Here is a 22,652-nt window from a genome sequence, read left to right as displayed (position 1 = left end):
CCCACCCCATTTTCCTGATGAGTTCACTGAAGTAATGTGAGCAGTTCTGCTGGTTATGGAAAGCTGTGCTCCCCTTTCAAAAGGGGGACTGAGAAGCTCTGGAGGGTTTGGGGTTTTGTGGCAGTTTCTGTAGCACTGTTGGGATTTGTGCTGTAGATGATTACCCATTTCTCCCCTGCAAGTCCAAATCATTTCCCTGGAAATCAGCATTGCTGTGCTAGAATGACATCTACGTAACTGAAGTGAGGGGACTTCTGGTTCTGGAGAGAGGTGCAGGACTCAGAGGGACAGGTTGCCCATATGTTTAATGGAAGAGAAAAGCATATTTGCAGTGCTTCCATTAAGCTCTTCCTCCTGAACTTGCTTTTTGATAATTTTCTCTCTGTCTCTATAAACAGAGACATGTTGAAGGGCAAGAGAAAATGTCTTAATTTGTAAATGGACTTAGTTGAAAGACAAAGCACTTCTGTAGTATTTAAGTACTCTGTTATATGGTATTGTACTTTTTTTATTTAAAAATAATTTAAAGTTTGTGGCAAAAAATAAAATAAAATGGTGGTGTGGCTTTTAGTCTCTAATTTTAGGCATTTATGTGACTTTAATGGAAAAACTTACTGTTATCCATTAGTAGTGAAGCTTTTTGTAGCCATTTATCAGCAAGTGAGGATACCTAATAGAAAAGCATGTATTTGTCAAAATACTTGGTCTGATATTGTTTAACAAGGCTGTGGTGTCCCTGAGAGAGGAGTAGCTTGATGTGGTTGCCATGTTTCTAGAATGACTACGATCTTCAGCTGTGTCACATCTGTTTCCCATTGGGGCATTTGTAGAGCGAGCTGTTGGTTGCTGAAGCAAAAGGGAAGAGTGGCATTCTTTCTATTTAGAGGTTACTGAATTACTTGCTTCAAAACAGTACAGGAAAGGGTAATAATAGCATATGTGCATATATGCCTTGGAAGGTACATTTCAGTCTGAGGTGATTGATTTATTCTATGGTGAAATGCTATAAATGAAGCTCTCCAGTTATTTATCATGTCGTAGCTGGCTAAGTGTTACTGTGGAGTGGATATTGGTTTTGCTGATGTATATATAAATACAGTTTGCTTGCGTATAGCTGTATCTGACTGTATAAATTTCATTAGAAAACAAAGAAACAAATAAGAAACATAAAAATAATAAGAAAAGCAAAATAGACGAATGGAAAGAACCCTTCACTTAGATTCTCAGATACTGCTTTGCAAAGGGGCCATTTTTAATTTTTAATTAAATATTCTCACTAGAACGTAACATATGACATGTTCTGGTATAAAATATGTAAGGTATAAATTCTTTGAAAGTTCAGATATTTTACTGTATTCTGTGAGCACAGGTTTATTAACTGTCAATAGTTGCTTTATAGTCTTCATAACTGTGTTTTCTAAGGCAGTACAGATTTTTTTTTTCCCCAGTTTGTTTATGTGGTAGACTGTGGCATCCCAAAATAATCTAGTAAATCAGTTTCCTTTATAATGCTGACTGTTAAACAGGGAAGACAGCCACGTGCTTTGGCAGCTCAGCTAGTTGAAACATCACTACTAATTTTTTTGGTCAAAACTAAATAAAGTGAGGCCAACAAAAAATCGTCCTGTGGAACACTCCAAGTTACTTAAAAATTAAGATGTACTCCTCTCAATTACAGATAATTAATTAGATTATAGTATTTTAAGAAAATGCTGAAGCAAAGTTATAGACAATATTACTAGCCTCGATCATGTCAAAGTCAGCTGCTTGTCTAACGTATTTGAGATAAATTCTTGAGTTTTCATATAAGCATATACTCTCTAGCTGGTAGCTATCTTGATGAAATTAGTGTGCCCGATCATTGCAGTTCTAGTTTGTCTTTTCGTGACTAATTGGGCTTGATTTTTCCTCCCAGGTCTCCATGGAATTTAAGATATGTTCTAGTTTTCATCCCAGAAATGTTCCACGTTTTTAAGCTGACTGCAGATTATTTTGCCTGCATGACATGTGAATGAGGTGGAAGTCACTATGATCTTTATTACATAGTTAGATACATATCTAGATGATTTCTAAAATATGCAGTAACATTTCATTTCTCTTCAGACGTTTAATGCCTGCTTGTTCCACTCTTTATGATAACTTGCTTTATTTTTTGCTTGTTGATAATGTATGTGTAAGCAAAACCTTTTTGTAACACCAGAAACACTGATGATTACTAACAGAGAGAGGTGTGTGTGCTGGGACCTCTCTAACACCAAGTATTTTGATGAACATGAGTATGTGTGCACCTGCAGGCTTGAGTTCCTGACCTATCCTTTCTTCTTCTTCTTCTTCTGCTCTCTGGCATGCTGTGCAGTGCTCCCTCTTAATCACTATGAAGGAAAGAAACACCTACTAGATTTCAAGAAAATTGAGGTGATTTAAAGTTTCAAGGTAAAAAACAAAAATCAGTAGTGTTACCTTTTGTAAGTCAGCATTTTTGGTAGTTATTCCATCGGAACTCTGTAGATCATTTCTCTCTTTTCACCATAAAAGAAACAGAGAGCAGGGGTTAGAATAAGGGCTGCTGTCTTTTCCTTACCTCTGCATGCTTCAGTTTCACCATCTGGGAGATGTTTTGGAGTCTTTTGTAGAGCCTCTCTGATGTTGGGAAGGTGTTCTGTAATTGCAAAGCCTTCGTTTGGTTAACTTTTTAAAAGATAATTGAGTGTTCTAAGTGATATTAAGTGGACAATCATGAAAAATAATAATTAATATTTAATGTGGTGCCTGTCATTAAAAAGAAGTCATCATAGGATATGACACAACATTTTTGAGAATTTAGCGATAGCAAGCACCAAGAAAGCCTCTGTCAGCAGGCTGCAACTCATTACTGTGCACTGAGATAGCCTGTGGTCCAGGAGACCAATGTGCAACGTGTAAAGGACAGAGCCTTTAGAAAGCTAAATAAACTGTGCTTTCATTTGAGTTTGAATTAACTGCTATATTTGTAGAGCTTCAAAAATAATTTGAAAACTTCAAATTTAGTCTTCATTTTAAATGTCAGCATTATGCATCAGTGAAAGTCAGTGTTTGAATGGGTTTTTGTATTAATCCAAGCTGGAAAAGTTTTGTGTAGCACCAGGCAACTGGCTTGTAGACAACGATCAGATCATTGTTGTACAGGCACACACGTTGTGCAGAAAGATGCCCCTTAACTGTGTGTGATGCTCTTGTGTAGTATCTACTGGTAAAAATGCTTACTCTTTAGCTAGAGATCGTAGCATCTCAGTAAGCTTAATGCTTATGTGTATTTTGCAGTAAAAATATAATCAGAAAATTAAATCACAGGTAAAGGAAATCCAAGCAACCTCTTTTCAGATAGATTACTGAAAATAGTACCCAGTAATAATAATGATCTTATGGCAGAGTAATGGTGTTGCACTTTATTTTATATACGCGTGTGTACATAACTGGGATATGAAGTATGGCCCTACCAAAGCAATATCCCTATCTCAGTTTATTTAAAGATTATCAATACTGTTATGTGTGATAAGTATTAATGATTTTCCAATAATGTTAACACAAAATTTCTTTGCTCTTCAGCCAATGAATGAAATATTGGCTAATTTCTTATAGACATTACAGATGAAAAAGTTTTGAAAGAGAACTGACTATAATTAGTACATGTTACCAGTACAACACATCAGTGATGTCTGTCGTTTCTCCTGCCCAAAATCACTTATGGGGTTTGTGCCAAAAATATTTCTGTAGACTTTTGAATGGCTTCTAGATCCGTAAGAGCTTGATAGAAAAGTTTGTTTCAATCTATAGTTAGTCCTTCAGTTTTAGAGGCAGTATTCCTTGTGGGTTTTAACTGGGAAGCCAAAGGCAGGCTTTAATAAAGTGTATTCAAATTTAGCATTAGCTATTGGGTGGCTGCCACGGCTCCATTATAAATGCAATTGAAATGTCTCATGCATGAGAAGCAAAATGATGTAATTGTTCAGCTTATATAACTTTTTAATGTGCTATATGTTTTTTGTATGTTCCATTGAAATCTTACTGTTTATATAGCATGTATCTACTGTATACTTAATAATTTATCTCTAACAGGTTATGGAAGACATTTCATTTGGAGCAGAGGGTCATTTATCTGAGGTAAGCGTTTTCTAGGCTGTATAAAGTGGTGATACTGTACAGACTTTTCTGGGTCTCAATTAGAACTAATGACACTTGTTTTTATAGTATTACCTTTGGGTAAAAGTTACTAGAGAGTGAGCGAGCACTTAGAAAAGCAACACAGGCACAACTGGAGCGGGCCTATTTATTTTTTTTTTTCCTTTGAAGATAATGGCAAAATTGCAGTGCATTTCAGGGAGCTTATAGTTAAATCCTGTGCTAGTACTTTTAATGCATACTGACAACCGGATGAATGTGTTGGGGAAAAGTAGGACTAATGATATTTAGCCAACCTAACTGTAGCACTGATGGTTAGGAATGGAAGAAAATCATGACGCTTTACTTGTTTCCTTGTGTACCACTAAAAATACATTTGAATTTACTTTTGAAGTATAAAAGCATACTGCAGCAGAATTCAGGGTAGTATGAATTTCATCTGAATAAGAAGACTGGATGTTTGTCATTTTACACTATTTTCGTAAATAAAAATATGTAAGATCCTAGTCTATATATTTAAGACAGTCTAGGATAACTGAGTAACATGAGATGCATTTCCTGTGAGACTAAGTGATGAGAAAAATCTGCTTACATACAAAAATCTGCCTATATACAAACTAAGAGTTTAGGTAATATATGTGTAAGGAGACTTATACTGGTTCTAAGAGCTGTACTGAACCAGTCTGGTCCATTTTTATAGTGGTATACCTTGGGTTGCAAATTACATATTAAAGAAATTTAGTATCCAAGCATTGTGTGCAGCTAGCAAATTAATTACACGGGTAAGCAACCCCCAGTTCACCTTCCATAGCAGCATACATGCCACCTGTCAAGTACAAGTGACAAGTGCTCAGCCAAGCAAACATTAAGTAAAGAAATAAATAAAAATTGCAGTTTGGGATAACTATGCAGATGAGGCATTTCTTTGGATTCCCACCAATGAATCCAAAGACTGTGGAGCAGCTGGAATGTCCAGGAAAAATAATCTAACTGCAAGACCAAACTCAAATTGTTGACCTTGTGTACAAGGAGACTGTGATATGAGAGCATGCCTAGGATGGACTGCTTGGCTGTGTGTGAGTTCAGCATAAATAAAAACAGCAAGCCTTGGGAGTGAAGGTGAACTTTGCAGAAATGCAAATAGCCTTTCTTATCAGTGAACTTTGCTGTGAATTAAATCAAAACTGTGGAGGTGCTTGTGTCCACAGAGTACATGAAACAGGGGCAGGTAGTCCCACAGGATAAAGGTAGCAAAAAGCCCTACTGCCAGCAGGGCAAAATACTGAGGGTACGTTGGTAGCAATAGCTGCCAAGACAGCAGAGTATTTGCTGGAAACTAAAAAATGCGTATGGTCTGGACCAAAGCAAATGAGAATACAACTACAAGCTCGTGTACAGCAGAGACCTGCACTGAAAGGTGTAGGTACAGCCCAGTCCTTGACTGAAAAAATTGTTCTGCTTAACAGGAGGTGTGCCCAGAGCATGTGTGATGCATGTGCTGAGTTTGCAAATGCACCAGAGCTCACAGGCATAGAGGGCTGCCGCTGCAGGAGTATTCACTAGGAGCTTAATATCTTCGAGTCCTCACAAGCAGAGGAACTTTACCCTTTTGAAGTTCTGAAGGAAAAAAAAATGCATAAAGATAATAGAGAGCAATGATACCAATAAAGGAAATGGAAATTTGCTTGAAAGCCAGGCTCTACCATACTGCCACAGCTGGATTGATGTTGACTTTTTTTGTTTTATAGAGACAGCTCTATAAAAGCTCTGTGAAACTGTCAGCACCCTGTACTATGTCAAGGCTTTGCCTAAGTGTTCCTTTGACACCCTGGTCCCCTAATCCACTTTTGTCAGTCTCCCCACTGTCTGCAGAAGAGCACCCTGTCAGACATTCCAGGTTGTGTCATTTTAGTGACCCGGGAGCAGAGGTGGGAGTGAACAATGCTAGGATCCACCTATAAATGATACCCAGCTATGCTGACTCCTAGCACAGCAGGGTATGGACACGGGAAAAGAGTTCGGTGCTTTTGTTTCTTTTCCAAGTCCTGGCCCACTGCGAATTTTTATTGGTAAGTCAGTAAATAGGCTCATCCTCCCACAGCAGGGGCTGGAATTGTCCCAGTTTTATTAAATGAGCCAGAGAAGTAGTCGGCACTGTTTTTAGGAAGTCTGCACTCAGGGATGGTCTTCAGTCTACTAGAGAGGAGAGCGGGGAAGACTGCTGTCACCCAGACTGCAGCAGGTTGCTGGAAGGCAGTGGAAAGCTCTATTCCTGCGTCGATGCTTTTCCAAGGACACTCCTCCATAGCTGTAATGGAAGATACATGAGGGGAAAAATTGCCAACATCAGGCTGTAATCTTGATGAGTCATTTACACTCCCATGTGGTGGTATATCCCTGTGGAGGCGGGAAGGGGATCAGTGCAAGCAAAGGGAATGTGAGAAAAGCATGTGATGGTGGGGAGGAGGTAGGTCACTGTTGCAAAACAGCTGTCTGGAAAGCTTTATGCCTGTATCGTTGCACATGAGAAACAGAGGAGCATGTTGTAGTGCTGCAGTCTCCTAAATATACATAAACAGGCTGATGGAACAAGCCAGAAGTCTGTAGGTGGAAGGTGATAAGAGCAAAAGTAATTGGGAAACAACGTTGATCCCTCTTCTGAGAAAAGGTGGATAACCACGTCCATGGAAAAAAAAACCTCACCTAAACAAAATCAGGGAAGCAACAGGTGAGTTTCTGTGGGACCAACTCTGTAGGAGGAGGAATCAGCAGATAATCTTTGGTACCGTCCAGAAAACATCATGCCTATGGTACAGCACCATCATCTTTTGGCTCAGAAAAGAGCAAACACAATAACAGAATCTATAGGACAGCAACTCTTCAGTGGCCCCAAAGAACTTTGAAAAAGAAAGGACAAAAACATCCCTAAGGATGAGCCTGAAAGAGTACTGCACAGTGTAAGACTGAACCAGCAGGACCACTGAACACACTAAGCTACTGTAAGCAAAAGACATGACAAGTGGCAAGGGAGTTCAGGGGTAAGCTGTATGCAAGGGACAGGTGAAAGAAAGCATGTCTGTCTTCTAATTAGAAAGGTGAATGAGAAAATAATGAAATGAGAGCAGAGGGCAGAAATACTGTTTTTTCTTCCTTATTTTCTTTGCTTTTGGTCTTTCTAAAAATGATGAACTGTGTCCATACAGGTAGTGCTCTTAGTATTCACTACAAGGTAGCAAGAGACTAACACAGTGCAGGGTCCTAAGGCAATGGAGATGTACTCGAGTCAGGCTAGACTGATGAAATTTCTTCTGAGTGCATAGGGGCCAAGAAAAACAATCTCCAAACCATTAACGAGCTTCTTTGAAAACTCCTAGAGGAAGCTTGAAGTCCCAAGGGATCAGTAAAAGGCAGACTTAGTGTTTGCCTTTAAAAAGAGGATAGGCCAGGAGTTTATGTGCCAGTCAACATAATTTCAATTAGGATTAGAATTCCAAATGCTCTTGATAGATTAAAAGAATAGCCTGAAATCAATAAGATGGGATATGTTAAAAGACAGGTGCAAATAACATGTGAGGAAGAAAAAATGTTGGATTTATGTATACAGGTGGTAAATAGCAGCTAAGATGACAATACTGCAGAAGCAGAATCTAGGGTTATAGTGGACTACAAATACAGTGGGATTCATTACCTTCATCCTGTTGCAAGAAAGGGCAAATGTCATTTGCAGCCTCATTAATGGGAATGTCAGTTGTAAGACAGAAATAATTACCGTGTTAGCTGAGAATATCGAAGCCTCCAGAGGACTACGACGCTGGTCTGGGCACCTCACTCTAGAAGACAGGAGCACACTGAAGAAAAGGAAGGAAAGGAATAGAAATAAAAGCTTTAAAAATCCTAGTCTGGTTGAAAGTCAAAGACTTCAATCACATTAAAAATAATGATAAAGAGGACAATGGTTAGTTATTGTGTGCTGTGTAAGGGTAAAATGAAATGTAACCGTCTTGGTTTTGTAGCAAGGGAAGTTTGCATTAGGAAAACTTGCTTGCTGCATGGGCGGTTGGTTTAGCCCTGGATCTGGCTTTGCCTTGCAAACTAGAACCACAAAACCCCTGTCAGCTGCTAAAAGCTGTGTAGGCAGACACCAGCTGAGGACAGTCACCGTGGGCTTGAGCTTGCTGCAAGTCACAGAGCGGGCTTTGACGGTCCCTGGTTGCTTCCTGGTCAGCCTTGCCATGGTGCTAGGATGGTGTTGGTCATGAGCAGCACACATTATTTTCAGAGTAAGAGATTAGGCCTGTTCTGTGTGGCCACTTCGCCCTCCTCATCTACGCCACCTGCCCAGGACTATGCATGGAGGGCAGGAAATCTGGAACGCAGAGTGGGGACAAATGGTTCCTCCACCTTTGATTTGGAAGTTTCGTGGCTGCGTAGCACGTGCGCATGTGACTGAAGCATCTGCTCAAGTGGGACAAACGTATGGATGGTTGCCTTTTGTTTCTAGAAATTAAGAGATGCCCTGGCCTGACTTTGTGGAGCTTCAAGTGCTCACAATTTCCATTGACTTCTGCAAGGGGTAAGAGTAAGCATGCAGCACTTCTACCAACAATAAGTCACTGTTCTAAACCTTGCACCATGAAGCGAAGTATCTGTCTGCAAGAGCAACTCTTCATAGTTGTTATTTATGTTATTTTGAATAATTTTAACTATTGTAGGTGGGAGAGGATTTAATACAGGTGAAAGACATTTGGCTTTGATGTTCTGCAGAAGGTCTTCTATGGCTTTTATTTTACATATCTTATTGGGGTTGTGATAGTTTGATGTAAAGCAATGCCTTTTTACAAAGTTCCTCTGTAGGAAGAACAAAATTCAAGGCTATATCTGGGAATCCTGCTTCTCAGCACAACCACCAAAGACTCTAATAGAGACTCTAATCCCTAATAGAGTTAGATTAATCTAGCTACTAGAATACTGATTCTTCTATATAAAATTGCTGAACTAGATCCAAGAGAGCATGGAAGGTGTTTGCACCGGAAAAGCTGACAAACATTTCCCTTGAGTAATGCTGTCAAGGAGCTGTTGCTCATAGATGACTAAAATGACTTGTAAAAGAGTAAATTGAAATGCAGAAGACTGGAGTGGAAGCTGTTCCCTCTGATCTGAATTCAGTGTGCTGATGCTCCAGCTGTGCATCAGCTGGAACATTGTCTGTTCTTCCTGTTTCTCACATCAGACTCTCGCATCTCTGGGAGAGTAAGTGAGAATTTCTATTTTGCGTGAGAAGGCAGAAGAATTTCTTTAGTTACCACCTTAAGAAATAACAAATCACACCCACATTTGTGCTGTTTTCACCTGCTTAAGGGTTTGGGGGGGGGCGGAAAATCCCAGCCAGCTACATCTGCTGTTCACAGAAAAATCCATAAAGCAATATTGCGTCTCAGCTCTTCCCTGACTCCTGCAATCTCTCCTAGCTGCTTCCTAAAACTGCTGTTAGTGCAAAAATAACCAAAGAAGTCTTAAGACTTACAGTAGCTTGTAGCACTGACATAACCGACAAGCTTGGATGAGCTGTATTTTATTAATATGTTGAGCTGGAGGCAGAGTCCACTCTCAGAGATTTTGTGGATCAGTGTAAAGCGCCATTTTCCAATTGGGAGCTGTTCTGAATAGTTTGTATGTCACTGACAGCTGTTTCCCTGCCTACATAGACAAATGTCAAATAAAAGTGTTACTAGTGATGTTACTAGGCATGAAAGGCACTGAGAGAAATCTGTCCTATCTACTTCTCTGGATTATCGAATTTTTTTCAAATGAGGGCCTGGGGGCAGAAACTGTGGAATTGGTTGAACATTTAGAATTATTCTTGTATATTTTTGAGAGCAGCATTTTTTTTAAATTTAATTTATAACTCCTTTTGATGTTAAACTAAAGTTAGAGTTCTCTGCATGACCACATCTTTCCAATCCAAAATAAGAAAGGCCACATATACATATATTTTCTGTAAAATATTCTGCGTTTTTCACGTGATGCCTGCAAGTAAGTTCCTGAGAGACGATGCTTGTCCAAACTGTGGAGGAACTTCTCATTTCATCTAAAAAAGCAGCTGTGTCATGTAAGTGCAAAAATAGTTCAGCCATACACTATCATTGCTGTATTAAAGAGGAACTAAGCTGCAAAATACCTGTCAGGAGTTTAGGATTAATAGAATATAACCCCTACCTTATGGAGCTATTTGTTACACTGCAATGTAACCATAGGCATATAGTTATGATTAAATGCTTTTAAAGACCTAAACAAGTCTGATCCGATTTTTACTTACTCAGATTTCCCTGCCTTCCCATATCTTCGTAACCGTTCTGCATTGAGCACGTTTTCCTGGTATTCATTGTTCATTTATCTTGGTTTCCAAAGTAAACAGGATGTTGTGTTACATTTTTAGACAATTCATTATGCACTCAAAGTGTGATCATTCAGGAGGAATGCACGGTATTTTTTTACATGAGATAGAATGGACGTTTTAATTTGAGTGAGAATCTAAGTATTCAGTTGACAAATGAATTAAAGCCAGTGAGTTAAAAACTATAGTGTCTTATTCCCAAACATGTTTAGCGCAAGACCAACGCAGTAATAACATCTTTGCCTGGAATTGCAGTGGGGCAGAAGCTACCAGCCAAACCTTAGAACCCCAAAATACAGGTTAGTACTGATGCAAGGCACCGTGAGATGCCTTTGCTACAGAATACCCTAAAAAAGAAAGGGATACCCTACTCAAATGCGTGTCTTTATAATGCTTTTTATATTTAGATGTACTTAATGGCACAGGTATTCAGGAGTGTACTGTAACATGCACTTTTTTTTTTAAATTTGCTGTCTGTAGTAACTGATTATTTCGAATCAGGACTAGAAGCATCATCCTTCTTAACAGCATGAATGTGATCCAAAATCTCATATAATAATAGTTCCTGATTAAAAGCAGTGACTGGATCACACCAAAGTATGCGATATCTTGATGTTATAAGAGAAAGAATCAGCTTTTTATGTGTCACTAGAAGATACCACTTCTTCAGGATCTGTACAGGACTAATTCATTTTGTTGAAGTCCACAGTCTGTAGAAAAAGTCTGGTTTGAAAACTTCACTTATGTTTTTTGTCTGTCAGAGCAATACTTAGGGGTCTGGGCATTAATTAAAAGCTGTTCTTCCTAAATTAACTGTTCAATGTTTGTATAGCACTGAGTGGTTTTTGTCTTGTTTTCCTTGCGTTTGAGACGATGGCTGTGTGAAGACCTGATTTTCTTATGTGTGTAATTAACTGTTAGAGAAAAAACAGTGTTCAGAGGTGGAGTTTCCTATGAATGGTCATTATTTCAGGTTTTTGCAGTTTACTGACTCTTCTAGCCTGAGACCTAGGTTCTTTTAGGCAACTGTCACCTGTTCTTGCATGCATGTCACAGAATAGTTCCCTAAAAGCTTTCTGTTGATGTGGAAGACTTGTTCCTCATCCTCTGTCGCTGGTCTTGAGAAAAGGACATTCCCAGTTGCCGTAGAGAGACCGTGTACCTTCTCCTCCCTCATTTTAAAAACAACGGGTCCTTTTAATGTCTATATATTCTGTGGAGTGCTGCTGGAGATTCTGATGCTTGGTAATGAGACTGAAGATGACTGCTCCGGTCTCGTGCGCAGAGGCAGGGACTCAGCCAGCTGGTTCTCACACTCTGCTTCTCTGTGTCCAAGCTGTGGCTGTTCACAACGTAACCTCTCTTAACCAGCTTGCTCGTCCAGGATTTGAGCTGCAGCTGGTTGCGTACCCGTGCGAGCTGCTGGGTAGCCCCGTCTGGCAGGAGATCTAGGAAAGCAGAAAGGTCGAAGCCCTGTGCTGTGATGGAGGATGTGCCAGCAAGCAGACCTCTTCTGACATTTGACTCTCTGTATGCGCTGTGTGATGCCAAGTGTAAGGGTAGCACAGAACTGAGGTCTGCTAAATGTGTTTACCGAAAATCGGATTGTTTCACAATGGGCAGCATTCCAACAAGTATTAGCACAGTTTCTTTGGAAGGCATTTGATTGAAGGCTTGATTTCTCTTAAACAACCACTGACGGCTGCTATTATAGCAACATTGCAGTGAAAAGGACTCCAAGTACTTTTTTAAAGAAAAAAACTTTTCTGAAGATTGTGTATGGCCACATGTGCAGCTGGCTTTATGGACGTGTGCATAGACTAGGTCTAGAGAAAATCCAGTTCTGGATTCCAGCTGAAGAATGACTCCAGTTTTTTCAATGTGGCTCCAGCAGAACCTCATCTTGGCATCTTAAGCTTTTCCTTATGGATAACCCCTGTCATTCATTGTAGACAGCCTTATGATGCCTTGGGATGGAGAGGAGAGGCTTGTCTCAGTGCTGCACAAATTGGTTTCGGTTTTTTTTTTCCCCCTTCCCCTCTTGTATTCGCTGCTTATTTGGGTTGTTTCTTGAAGAAGTACTCAATACAAAACATAAAAGGCACAAATTACCCTTGTGCAGTATATCTGAAAGCAGACAAACTTATGGCAACAACTTTGCAACTCATTTAAAATACTCAGTTTAAAATAGAAAAAGCATTTGTCTGTATAAGTTCTAAGTAGAGAAGCATTATTTTTGAAAATTTAGCCTTGTTTCATGATAACACAGTAAAAAAAATGTAGTTTCATCTTGTAATCTCTAAGACTTTGATGCATTTTCTCTGATCAGTTGAGCAAAGTCCCCAAGTATTCTAGCCAGATTTTTCCTCAAAGAAGTAAGTATATTCTGTGTTTATAAGAGAAACCAAAAGTGATGCAGCTTGAAATATTTAAATGGCCTAAAAGTGTAAATCATATTTACATGAACAACTGGAAATTTAGGAACCTAAATGGTGTAGTCAGCATGGGATTTCCCTCCCCTGCTGTGGTGAGACAACAGGGAAGAGGGAGAGGAGTTCAGTCTTCACACCCCTTTAATCCTCCGCTGAAAGTGAGATCATGGCTTTTTTCTGCTGGGAAATAGACTGAAACCACAAGCTCATTCCATTTCATATAAATCAGCAATTTATTATATATTAACAACTTTCTGTCTCTCTAATGGGAATTTGCTTTCAGGCAATGTCTTAGCACTGCAAAGTATCATATCCCCTTACTAATATTTTATTTTCCCCTTAATTCAATGCAAATTTGATGTAGAAAAGTGCAGTCAGCAGCAAACATGCTTTCTCTTCTTTTTCAACTTCCTGTAGGAGTTCTTCATATTTTCTGCAGAGCTGGGAGAAAAATGTGAAGCAATAAGTGAGAAATTGGTGCATCTGGAAGATCAACTGCAGACTTCTGCCTGCAGAGTTGATGAAGGAGTTATTCATATCCTTTTTGATATAGCTATAGCTATGTATCAACCTATGTGAGTATGTGTGTGAAATACTTGCCTTTCAGATTCACATGGAATACTAGTTCTTAATGTAGATTAAATACATTAAGAAGGGGAGAACGGATTGTCTTGCTGAAGTGGGCATTTTTGTTGTAGCAAGTTTTCCTACAGTGCATTTGCACTGTGGTCTGATCCAGCTTTTATTGATTGTAACAGAAGTTAGTTCTTTGTAAATTGAGATTAGGCACTGAGAAGCCTTTTTTCTACTGTTAAAATCCTTTTGTTTGTAATGCTGATATAAGTAAATACCTAGTGCACCAAAAGCTGCATGGATACAAGCATCCGTGCACCTGCATTTCCCAACATGATTTAGCTAAATTAAATGCTACATCATTGACTCAGGCTGTGTATATTGTCACATGTAGTTTGGGTTTTTTCCTTTTGAAAAAAATGGGCAGCAGCATGTGGCATCTTGTACAGTTTAATCTGCCTCTAACACTCCAGTGCAAGTAACCAGATGAGATGATGTTGTATAAAGCATCCTTATCTCTTTCTCTGCTTCATCTGTCATTCAGTATCTGATTGAAGATTGCTTAACATTTATGAGGCATTTGTTGGGCCTACATGGGTGGACGTTTCACAAAATTTAAGAGCACAGAGTATTGTTTCATTTGTAGCTTTCATAGAAAAACCTGTCATAAAAGAGATTTTGTTCTTCTAAGAAAAAGGGAAAAGAGAATAAGAACCAGTGAGGCTAAGGAAGATGAGAGTACTTGGCTAGTTGGTTTTAGTGGAGAAGATGTGGCAGGCAAGGGGATAATGAAGAAAGATGAATAAATTCAGGTTGGAGAGATTAGTGGAGGGGCCCTTACAGATGCCTGAAGGTGAGTTGAGGTGATGGTGCTGCTAAGAAGGACTGAGTTCCTCCGAAGCTGAGGCAGGCAGTCCTGCAGGAGAGAGTTTAGAGAAAGGATAATAAATGGAGTGTGTGGAAATACCACCATGTTTTAGGTAATTGGGCATCTATTGCCAGCTTGCTGCAAAATTCCTATTCTAGAAACTTGGTTTCTTTAAAGGTATCAGAATGATAAACTTTAAGGGGGAGGAAGGGGGAAGGTACTGGGGGAGCTTGCATCGGAGGGGAGAAATCCAATCACTAATTTGTTACTACTTCAAATCTTTCTTTTCTAAGCATTTTGGTGTACAGAAAGATTATTTTCTTGTATTTACCACAGGACAGTTTGCAATATTCTTTTCATTATATTTACAGTGTGCGTGCTTGGTTGCAGTTGTGTTTCCCCAATGCTGTTTGTGAGCTTTCAGTTCAGAGCTATATGGATGCATGTGTCGTGTGTGTGTGCAGACCACCTAATTCCTTCCTCCCTTACGTATATCTTCTCCCAAATGAGCTTTTCTCATTGACCCTAATAGAAGGACACTGAGAGTTGGAGTTAAACCAGGTTCTTTGCAGTGGACTTAAGTTCATATTCAAACCAAACAGTCAGGTCTGATCAGAGTTACAGTTTACAAGGTAAGGTCAAATAAGCTGGAAAACCTGCTTTTTTAGTTCCTGAAGGAAATACACTACAAGTATGTAAAACAGTAGTATTTGTATTTTCTGTGGAGCGTGCATATTTCTTTGTAGCTGTTGAAACTGCAAGAGTTAGTTGAAAAAATAAAATCCAATAATTGAAAGTTTGAGAAGAGTTGTAGATTAGTCTCATTCTAAGCCACAGTTGTCTGATATGGATCCGATTTCCTCTATCAGTGAAATTCAGCTCACGTTATCTAAATACAGAAATGCACATTGTGTGATATCCTGGTCCTAGCAAGACCATCAGTCACAAAATAAGAAACCATGTTTAAAACATAGGGACATACAGAGAAGCAGTTCAGCAATTCAGCTACCCCTCATTAACATTCAGTTGCTATTTCAGAGGTAGTCCAGATCAATGTGCATAAAATGTTACCATCTGGTGCATGTAATCGCTGTGCTCTACTTCAAAAAGGAATGAGAAAAATAGCTGCCACAGTTCTACAGACCTGTAGATTGGTTTTTTTAAATAAAAACTGCTCGGTGCCTATAAAATAAACTTTCACTCATTGGTAACTTGCCTATGTTGCAGGAACTAGCACTGAGATTGGTGCTAATAGTTAGCCTCTATAGAAGAATTTATGTTTAATAGGTGGATCTATTGTTTGCACAGTAGTTTATTTGGTTTTAAATAAAATAATTTCTTATCCTAAATACTGGACAAATATGCAGTCTTCATTAAAAATCTGTAGAACTCTGAGAGCGGGAGCTTAAAGATCCGTAATTGCAATGAAAGCAGGATAAACTTTTCAAACTTGGCTGATTATTTTCACCCTTCCCCTCATCTCCCAAAAAATTGCCTTACGCATGGATGTTACAAACTGTATTAGGTCAAAAATCTAACTGGGGGCTGCACAGATGTGAATTACTCCTGTCATCTGGTTATTAAAAGACTTTTAAAGACTCCACTGAGAAAGATAAATTCTTGATGCTCTCGAGCCATTTGCCAATGTTTAGTGTGTGTCATAGCTTTGATTAATAATTAAGTTTGTATTAGAAGAAAACTCCCAGATGTCATTGTTTTTCATTCTACGTTTTGATGGCATAGCACTTAAATCAACCATGCTGCTTGTCGTAATTGCCAGCACGACCTGAACAAAGGAGAAGTCCAGTGATATTTCTTGGTCTTGAGTATAGGCACAGACCCACTTGGGATTCTCATTTATTATTGAAGCCTTTCACAGCAAATATTAAACGGTATTTTTGTATGAAAAGCATCAAATAATATGAGGGGGGAAAGGAAGAGCTCCTCTGTAGCACTGTGACATCTTTGCTAAATTCTATGTAGTATAACCAAATAAACCCACCAAACATTCAATTATAGTTAATCATTGGCTTGTGTACGAAAACAGTCCGCATCATTAATTGGAAAAAACAGAGGATGATAGGTGACTCATTCTGGTGTCTGCAGAGCTGATGAGAGGTGTTACTCTCCTGACAGTAAAGGCCTGGAATTCCCAGTAAAATTAAATGGAGCCTATATTGCAATTTCACAGTAATTTTTGTTCTTAATTAGCAGTTACATTTTGATAGACAATTTGAATGCATGTAATAGTTCCTCCTGGTGAGAATGCTTTTGTTGGAAGAAAATGTGGCTGGACTGTTACTATAAAAGCAATCTCCACTCCTTGCTCTAAAACGGGCATTTTAAACAGATATTTTGAAAATGTAATTTTGTGCTTAAACATTCATTAGGCATTGCAGGTGATTGTGCTAACCCTTCGCCTTTATCATTATGGCAGGCTCTCATACCAGCCCTGCTTTACGCCAGCATAGGTTTTCGACAGAATCAGGAGTGTAGAGTTTAGCCCCAACTGTACCTCATAGAGGAACCTCACACTGGGTTAACCTGTGAGAAATTTTGGGATCCCACAAGAGTGAGAGGTGGCAATGGTGCCCTCTTTCTTTTTATTTTGGATGACAGGAGGATGAGCCCTTCCCAGCGTGCATCACATTGAGAGAACCTGGTTCCACTTGTATTGTTCGTGCTGTGATGGAGGGAGGTCAGTGTGTTTCCACCCATGTGCTGCAGCTTCTTTGCCTTCCATTACACTGGAACAAGTGATTTGGAGACAGCTGATAATTCAGACCACTGAAGTGATTAATTTTTTCAAAATGTAGCAGTCATTCTGTTGGGGTTTTTTGTTCAGTAGTTTTTGGGGTGAGTATTTTGGTTTTTACATGGGAGGGCTATTATGTTAGTTTGTAGAAACGTGTTCATGGATGTGAAGGAGGGAGACAGTAATGGAGGGAGGAAATGGAAAATTTCTAATCTGGTTTCAGTAGCACAAGCACCCCTGCATTTTGTAAGGAGAAGTAAATGATGGACATCCAAAGGCCATTTTGCTCTCTTGCTGTGAGACCACATAGGCCTCATATAGGAGCAGCAGGGACTTGCTCAGTGTCTTTCCTTCACTCCCAAGAGTGCACTTCTAAAAGGCCAAAACCCAGGTCATTCCAAATAGACATTGAATTGTCTTGCCTCTTTGCTGATCCTTTGGCACATAGCACATACAGTCATAGGATCGTTTAGTTGGAAGTGACCTCTTGAGATCATCTGGTTCAACCCCCTGCGCAAGCGGGGTCACCTAGAGCATTTTGCCCAGGATCATGTCCAGTCAGGTTTTGAATATCTCCAAGGACGGAGACGTCACAACCTCTCCATGCAACGTGTTCCAGTGTTTGACCACTCTCATGGTTAAAAAAAAAATGTTTTCTTGTACTCAGATTCAATTTCCTAGTTTGGAATTTTTGCTTGTTACTGTCAGTGGACACTAGTGAGAAGGGTTTGGCTCCCTCTTCTTTATTCCCACCCTTCAGCTATTTATACACATTGGTAAGATCCCCCTGAGCCTTCTCTTCTCCAGGTTGAACAGTCCTGGCTCTCTCAGCTTTTCCTCATATGATGGATGCTCCAGTCCATTAAACCAGCCCTGTGCTGGACTTGCTCCATTAAGTCTTTCTTGTATTGTGGAGCCTGGAACTGGACTCTGCACTCCAGATGGGACCTCACCTGGGCTGAGTAGAGTGGAAGGATCAGCTCCCTCCCACTTGCTCACAGTGCTTTTCTTAATCCAGCCCAGGAGGCTGTTGGCCACCTTTGCCACAAGACGCATTGCTGGCTCATGTTCAGCTTGCTGTCCACCATGACCTCAAGGTCCTTTTCTGCAAAGTTACTTTCCAGCTGGCTGCCTGTCCCCCGTGTGTTCCAGTACGTGGGGTTAGGAGAGTCATGTGCGGTTAATGTAGTGGGACATTGAGCTGAGCTTCTGTCTCCAGCCACTGTAACGTTCAGCTGTTAGAAACAAGCAGAATAGTTAACCAGGTTAAAAAAAAAAAAACCCAACAATACTCTTGCTGATTATTCCTGTTCTTCAAGACATAATTTCCTCTTCATGTGTCCAAAATTGCTGTTATTCTCCAAAACCCCATAGGCCCTTACCTCAGCTCTCTGGTAGTCCTTGACTGTCCTTCAAAAGCATTTTGTCTTACTCTTTGTTTCTAACCTTTCCTTATAGGAAGGCAAATGGTTTGTAATATCTGCCTTTTGTCTCTTTTCCCTAAACACCTGTGCTGAGAGAACAGAAGATACATTCATGAGGCCATTTTTTCCAAAAATTCAGTCAGTCTACAGTAATTAGATCTGCTTTTTCTCTCCTGGTAAATCATGGACTCTGTCATGATGTTCAAGTTTTATAAAGAGAGGAAGTCAAACAAGCAAAAAGCTTCAACCAAGATAATGTTAGAGCAGCAGCATTGTTGCAGAATATGGATTGTGTTTGTGTGAAGCTGTTCCCAAGTTCTTTAATTTACTGCTTATGAGACGCTGGAGAGATGTTGCCAGTTTTTCACAGAAGGACAGCAGGACCAGAAAATGTTCCTAGCTGTAACTTGTTTTGGCTCCTGCCTTTGATACTGGCTTAGCATTTGCAGCACTGGATAGAGAATTTAAGCATGAAGGATGCATTTGCATGTAGACCCATGAAAAACTATTTTTTTTGCATTTCTAAAATGGTTGAAGCTCTTTATCCAGACATAAGCTTTGTATATGGATAGAGATTCCATGCTCAGCCGTACACCGTATATTTTGCCTCACCAGAAAGGCTCGTTTGACAGTTGCTGGTCTGCAGCTGGTTGTGGCATTGTTTATGAGGTTCTTGAAACTTGCTGTAGTTAGACTATGCAGTCATCTTTCTTCTTGCTCCATCTTTCTGTTGGTTAAGAGTTTCTTTCCCAGTCTTCTTCATTTTCCTCCATCCTTCAAGATTTCTCATCCACTAGCAGTGAAACATTTCAATTTTGCTTTTTCTCTCAACCTGAAAAGAATTTTGTAATCGCTTGGGATATTACAAATAACAGCATGTATTCAGAGACTGCGCATCAGAAGTAATTAAATTTCAGAGGCTTCATGGTGTTCATAAACTGAAGAATTTCTGTTTTACCGGTTAGGTTTTCAGCAGAGCCTCGTGATTAAATTGCAGAAGGGTGGACAGTCCAGGACCGCTTATAAGAGGATAATAATGTTTCTTGCTTCAGAGAAGATGCAAAGCATAATTAGCTTGTCCTTGTACAGTGCTCTGAGCTCCAGTTTTGTGTGTACTGCTATTTCTTGTAACCAGCGACAGAATCCCTTTAGATTAATAGAGCTGTCCAGAAATTAGAAGTATGCATGAATACTCCTGGTGAACAAATTAGGAGTAAAACTTCATAGGAAATGTATGTAAATACACAAAGATGAAATTCTAAAGAAATGATAACAGAATTGAAAGCAGCCGAAAGTCTTTTCAAAGGCATAGCTGTGACTGCCTGAAAGAGCAGTGATTTGTATAGCTTTCCCATGGTCCTCTCTAGTCACAATTTTTCAAAAGTAGCAGCTCGCTTTTTACAGTCACGTAACCTGAGGGTGTCGTCTTTTCTTGACATTGCATTGACATTGGGGTCAAGTAAAACAACATTTCATAATCGATGAGCTCTGTAAAGGATAAAGCCTGTCCTTGTGCGTTATTCTTCCTGTGTGTTGTGTTTTTGAAATGGAGTTGTTTCAGTGTCAGCCTGTTTCATTTCCCTTGAAGTGAGTTTCTGGCTCTCTCAGAGACCATTTGATGACTTACTGCTAGAAATGAACTTATTTCTCTCTCCGTTGACCCGCTTGGGTTCACTTTTTGGGGGTCCTTGCCCTTCAGCCATGCCTGTACAGCAGGCCTCAGTGTGGATGGGGTTGGGCCCTAAAGTTTGTTCACATAAACTTGGTCATCTGTTGAGAGCTTCAGTGGGCTCTCACTTGTCTCATGCTTGCCTTTGCTCTCCACATAGTGTAAGCTATGGAAGAGAAGGTGAGGTTGGTTGTCTTGCTGAGCTACACCCACTTCTTGCACTCGATTCAACAACTGATACTCTCACTAACATAAGAGTATCAGCAGAAAGGCTGATGTATTGATAGTACAAGCTGTGCTTATGCCCAGGAGAGACCAGCCATCAGATCAAAAAAGCTGTATTGCCTAAGAAGCCCAGCCACTTAAAAACTTGTGCATGTCTCAGCAGTTGCCTATATCTCCATGCATGTCCTACCTTCATCTGCTGGTCTGTTCACTGCTGCACCCCTCGTGTTCTTGTTGCCACCACCTGATGCTTTCCCTCTGTCATCGTGTAGCTGGGGAAAGAGGGCAGTGGAAGGTCTCTTAAGAAGCTGACCCATGAGCCAACGTTTTCTTCCTGAGTGCCTTGCAGGAAACCTGACCTAAACAATGGCAAGTCAAATGTGGAAAACTATTCTTTCTTGGCCAAATGAAGTATTTTTACTGAATTACCAGATGCTTTTCAGGTGGCTTTTTCCTTTCTAATGCACGACAGTGCAACCTTGCTACTGCTAATCTCTTTGCTTTTCAGCTTGTTCAAAGCATTCACTGTGGAGCCTGGTATAGCTTTATATTTGCATTTTCTGCACTATAATTATACTGATAATTCAGCTAAGATTAAAGCCTTCTGGAGGTAAGTAGAGCAGAAACACTTTCTCTCCCATAAGCTAATTTCGTTACTTACCTAGGTTCCCACCCGGCCTTGCACGGCACACATTGCTGAGCGCGCTAATGCCACACAAGCTGTGGTCACTGAGCTGATGTCTCAGGCTGCTCCTGCTGCCTTCACTGGGGGGCTGATCTACCCAGGTTGGTGTCTCTGGCTTAAGAATCCACTCTCCATCCCTCAGGGAACTCGCAGCTAGTGCTGCTGCCCCTCTGGTCCCAGTTCTTCATCTTCCTTCCTTCCTTCCCATGAGAATGGTATCCAAGCAGTGTCCCCCATCCCCTCCCTTTATTTTAAAGTGCTAAATAATGCTACTTGAGAACTTCGGTTTGCCTGGATTTTTTTTTTTTTTGAAAGCAAGTGTGAGAAATGTATTAATATTTAATCCAAACAATTTGGAAGAACTTGAAGCTACAATTAGATAGCCCTGGCCATCTGTTGTGAGCAGCAGAACAAGAATTTATTTAATAACTTGGAAAGAGAAAAGGGACTGCCAATCACCTATAGATTTATTCCTTAATAAAGCTTGCACAGTCTCTGCAGAGGGAGATCCAGGTGGTGAAGGAGACACTCCAGACCGTGCTGGTGCAACTTCAGCCAGCCAGGGAGGCCGGAGAAGAAAAGGCTGGAGACTTCCCCTGTGACAGCTGGTGTCCAGGAAAACAAGACTTGAAGGAATAATGAGCAGAAAGAGCTGGTAGGATGACATTAATTCACGAAGGGCTGCTTTTAGTAACTGAATACTGTTTTACCAAGCCTCAGGGATCTCTTCTCTCCCTGCATAACTAATAACTAAATCAATTATGGAGAAGCGGAGCCTGGAGGTCTATCATCAGAAGTATTCTACACAGCCTCACATGTTTTGGCACAGATTGGGAAACAGCTTTCAGAGCAGAGCATCCCCTGTAAATGTGTAGATTACAAATTGATACATTTCAAGTGAGTCTGCAAAGTTGCCTTTAATGTCAGTGAAATGTTCTCCTTGAAGGCTCGTAAACAGTATCTGTCTTCCTTACTCATGGATTTTTTTTTCCCAGATTTAAAAATGTAGCGTTAAAGCTGGAACATCTAGTATTTCTTGAAAAATAGCTGTAGGAATAATAGGAACTTTTTTTTTTTCCTTTGGCTTGTTAAGCTTTCTTACACTGAATGTATTTTCATATTCCTGCCAATAATTAAATCAATAGGATGAAATTCAAGCTAACCAAGTTCTTTCAACTGAAATTTGGGCCTCATTTACTCAGTAGTGTTGAGCACGGTGGAGGTAACTAACAGCAGCCCCTACAGCAGTAGTCTTAACTCTTTTCATTTAGGTATTAATATAAACTTGCTTTAGTATTATAGGGGTTGTAAAGCACAAAAAAAAATAACTGCGTTGGTGATTTGTGTTCTTTATATTTAAATATTGTATGAACAATGAGTCATTTAAGTCTCCTTGTAAAGTTTATTACTACTATTATATTACTTTGATCTTCCTTATAAACTTCAGAAGGAATGCAGATTTTTCCAAC

General features: G+C 39.9%; 1 protein-coding gene across 1 annotated transcript in view; it reads left to right on the top strand.

Moving 5' to 3' along the window:
- DISC1 (DISC1 scaffold protein) overlaps positions 1–22,212 on the top strand; it is a 191,265-nt gene extending 169,053 nt beyond the window's left edge. Inside the window, exons 12-14 of the mRNA XM_035899688.1 lie at positions 4,096–4,140; positions 13,402–13,512; positions 21,667–22,212. Of these exons, the coding sequence (XP_035755581.1) occupies positions 4,096–4,140; positions 13,402–13,512; positions 21,667–21,822 (312 nt within the window). The 3' untranslated portion in view covers positions 21,823–22,212. The remainder of the gene's footprint in view (positions 1–4,095; positions 4,141–13,401; positions 13,513–21,666) is intronic.
- The last annotated feature ends 440 nt before the right edge of the window (positions 22,213–22,652 follow it).

Source organism: Egretta garzetta, unplaced genomic scaffold (genome assembly GCF_000687185.1).
Source record: "Egretta garzetta isolate BGI_Z169 unplaced genomic scaffold, ASM68718v1 scaffold118, whole genome shotgun sequence".
Taxonomy (NCBI): Eukaryota; Metazoa; Chordata; class Aves; order Pelecaniformes; family Ardeidae; genus Egretta; species Egretta garzetta.
The sequence above is the reverse complement of the archived record's forward strand: the minus strand, read 5'-3'. Positions and strand labels throughout refer to the sequence as shown.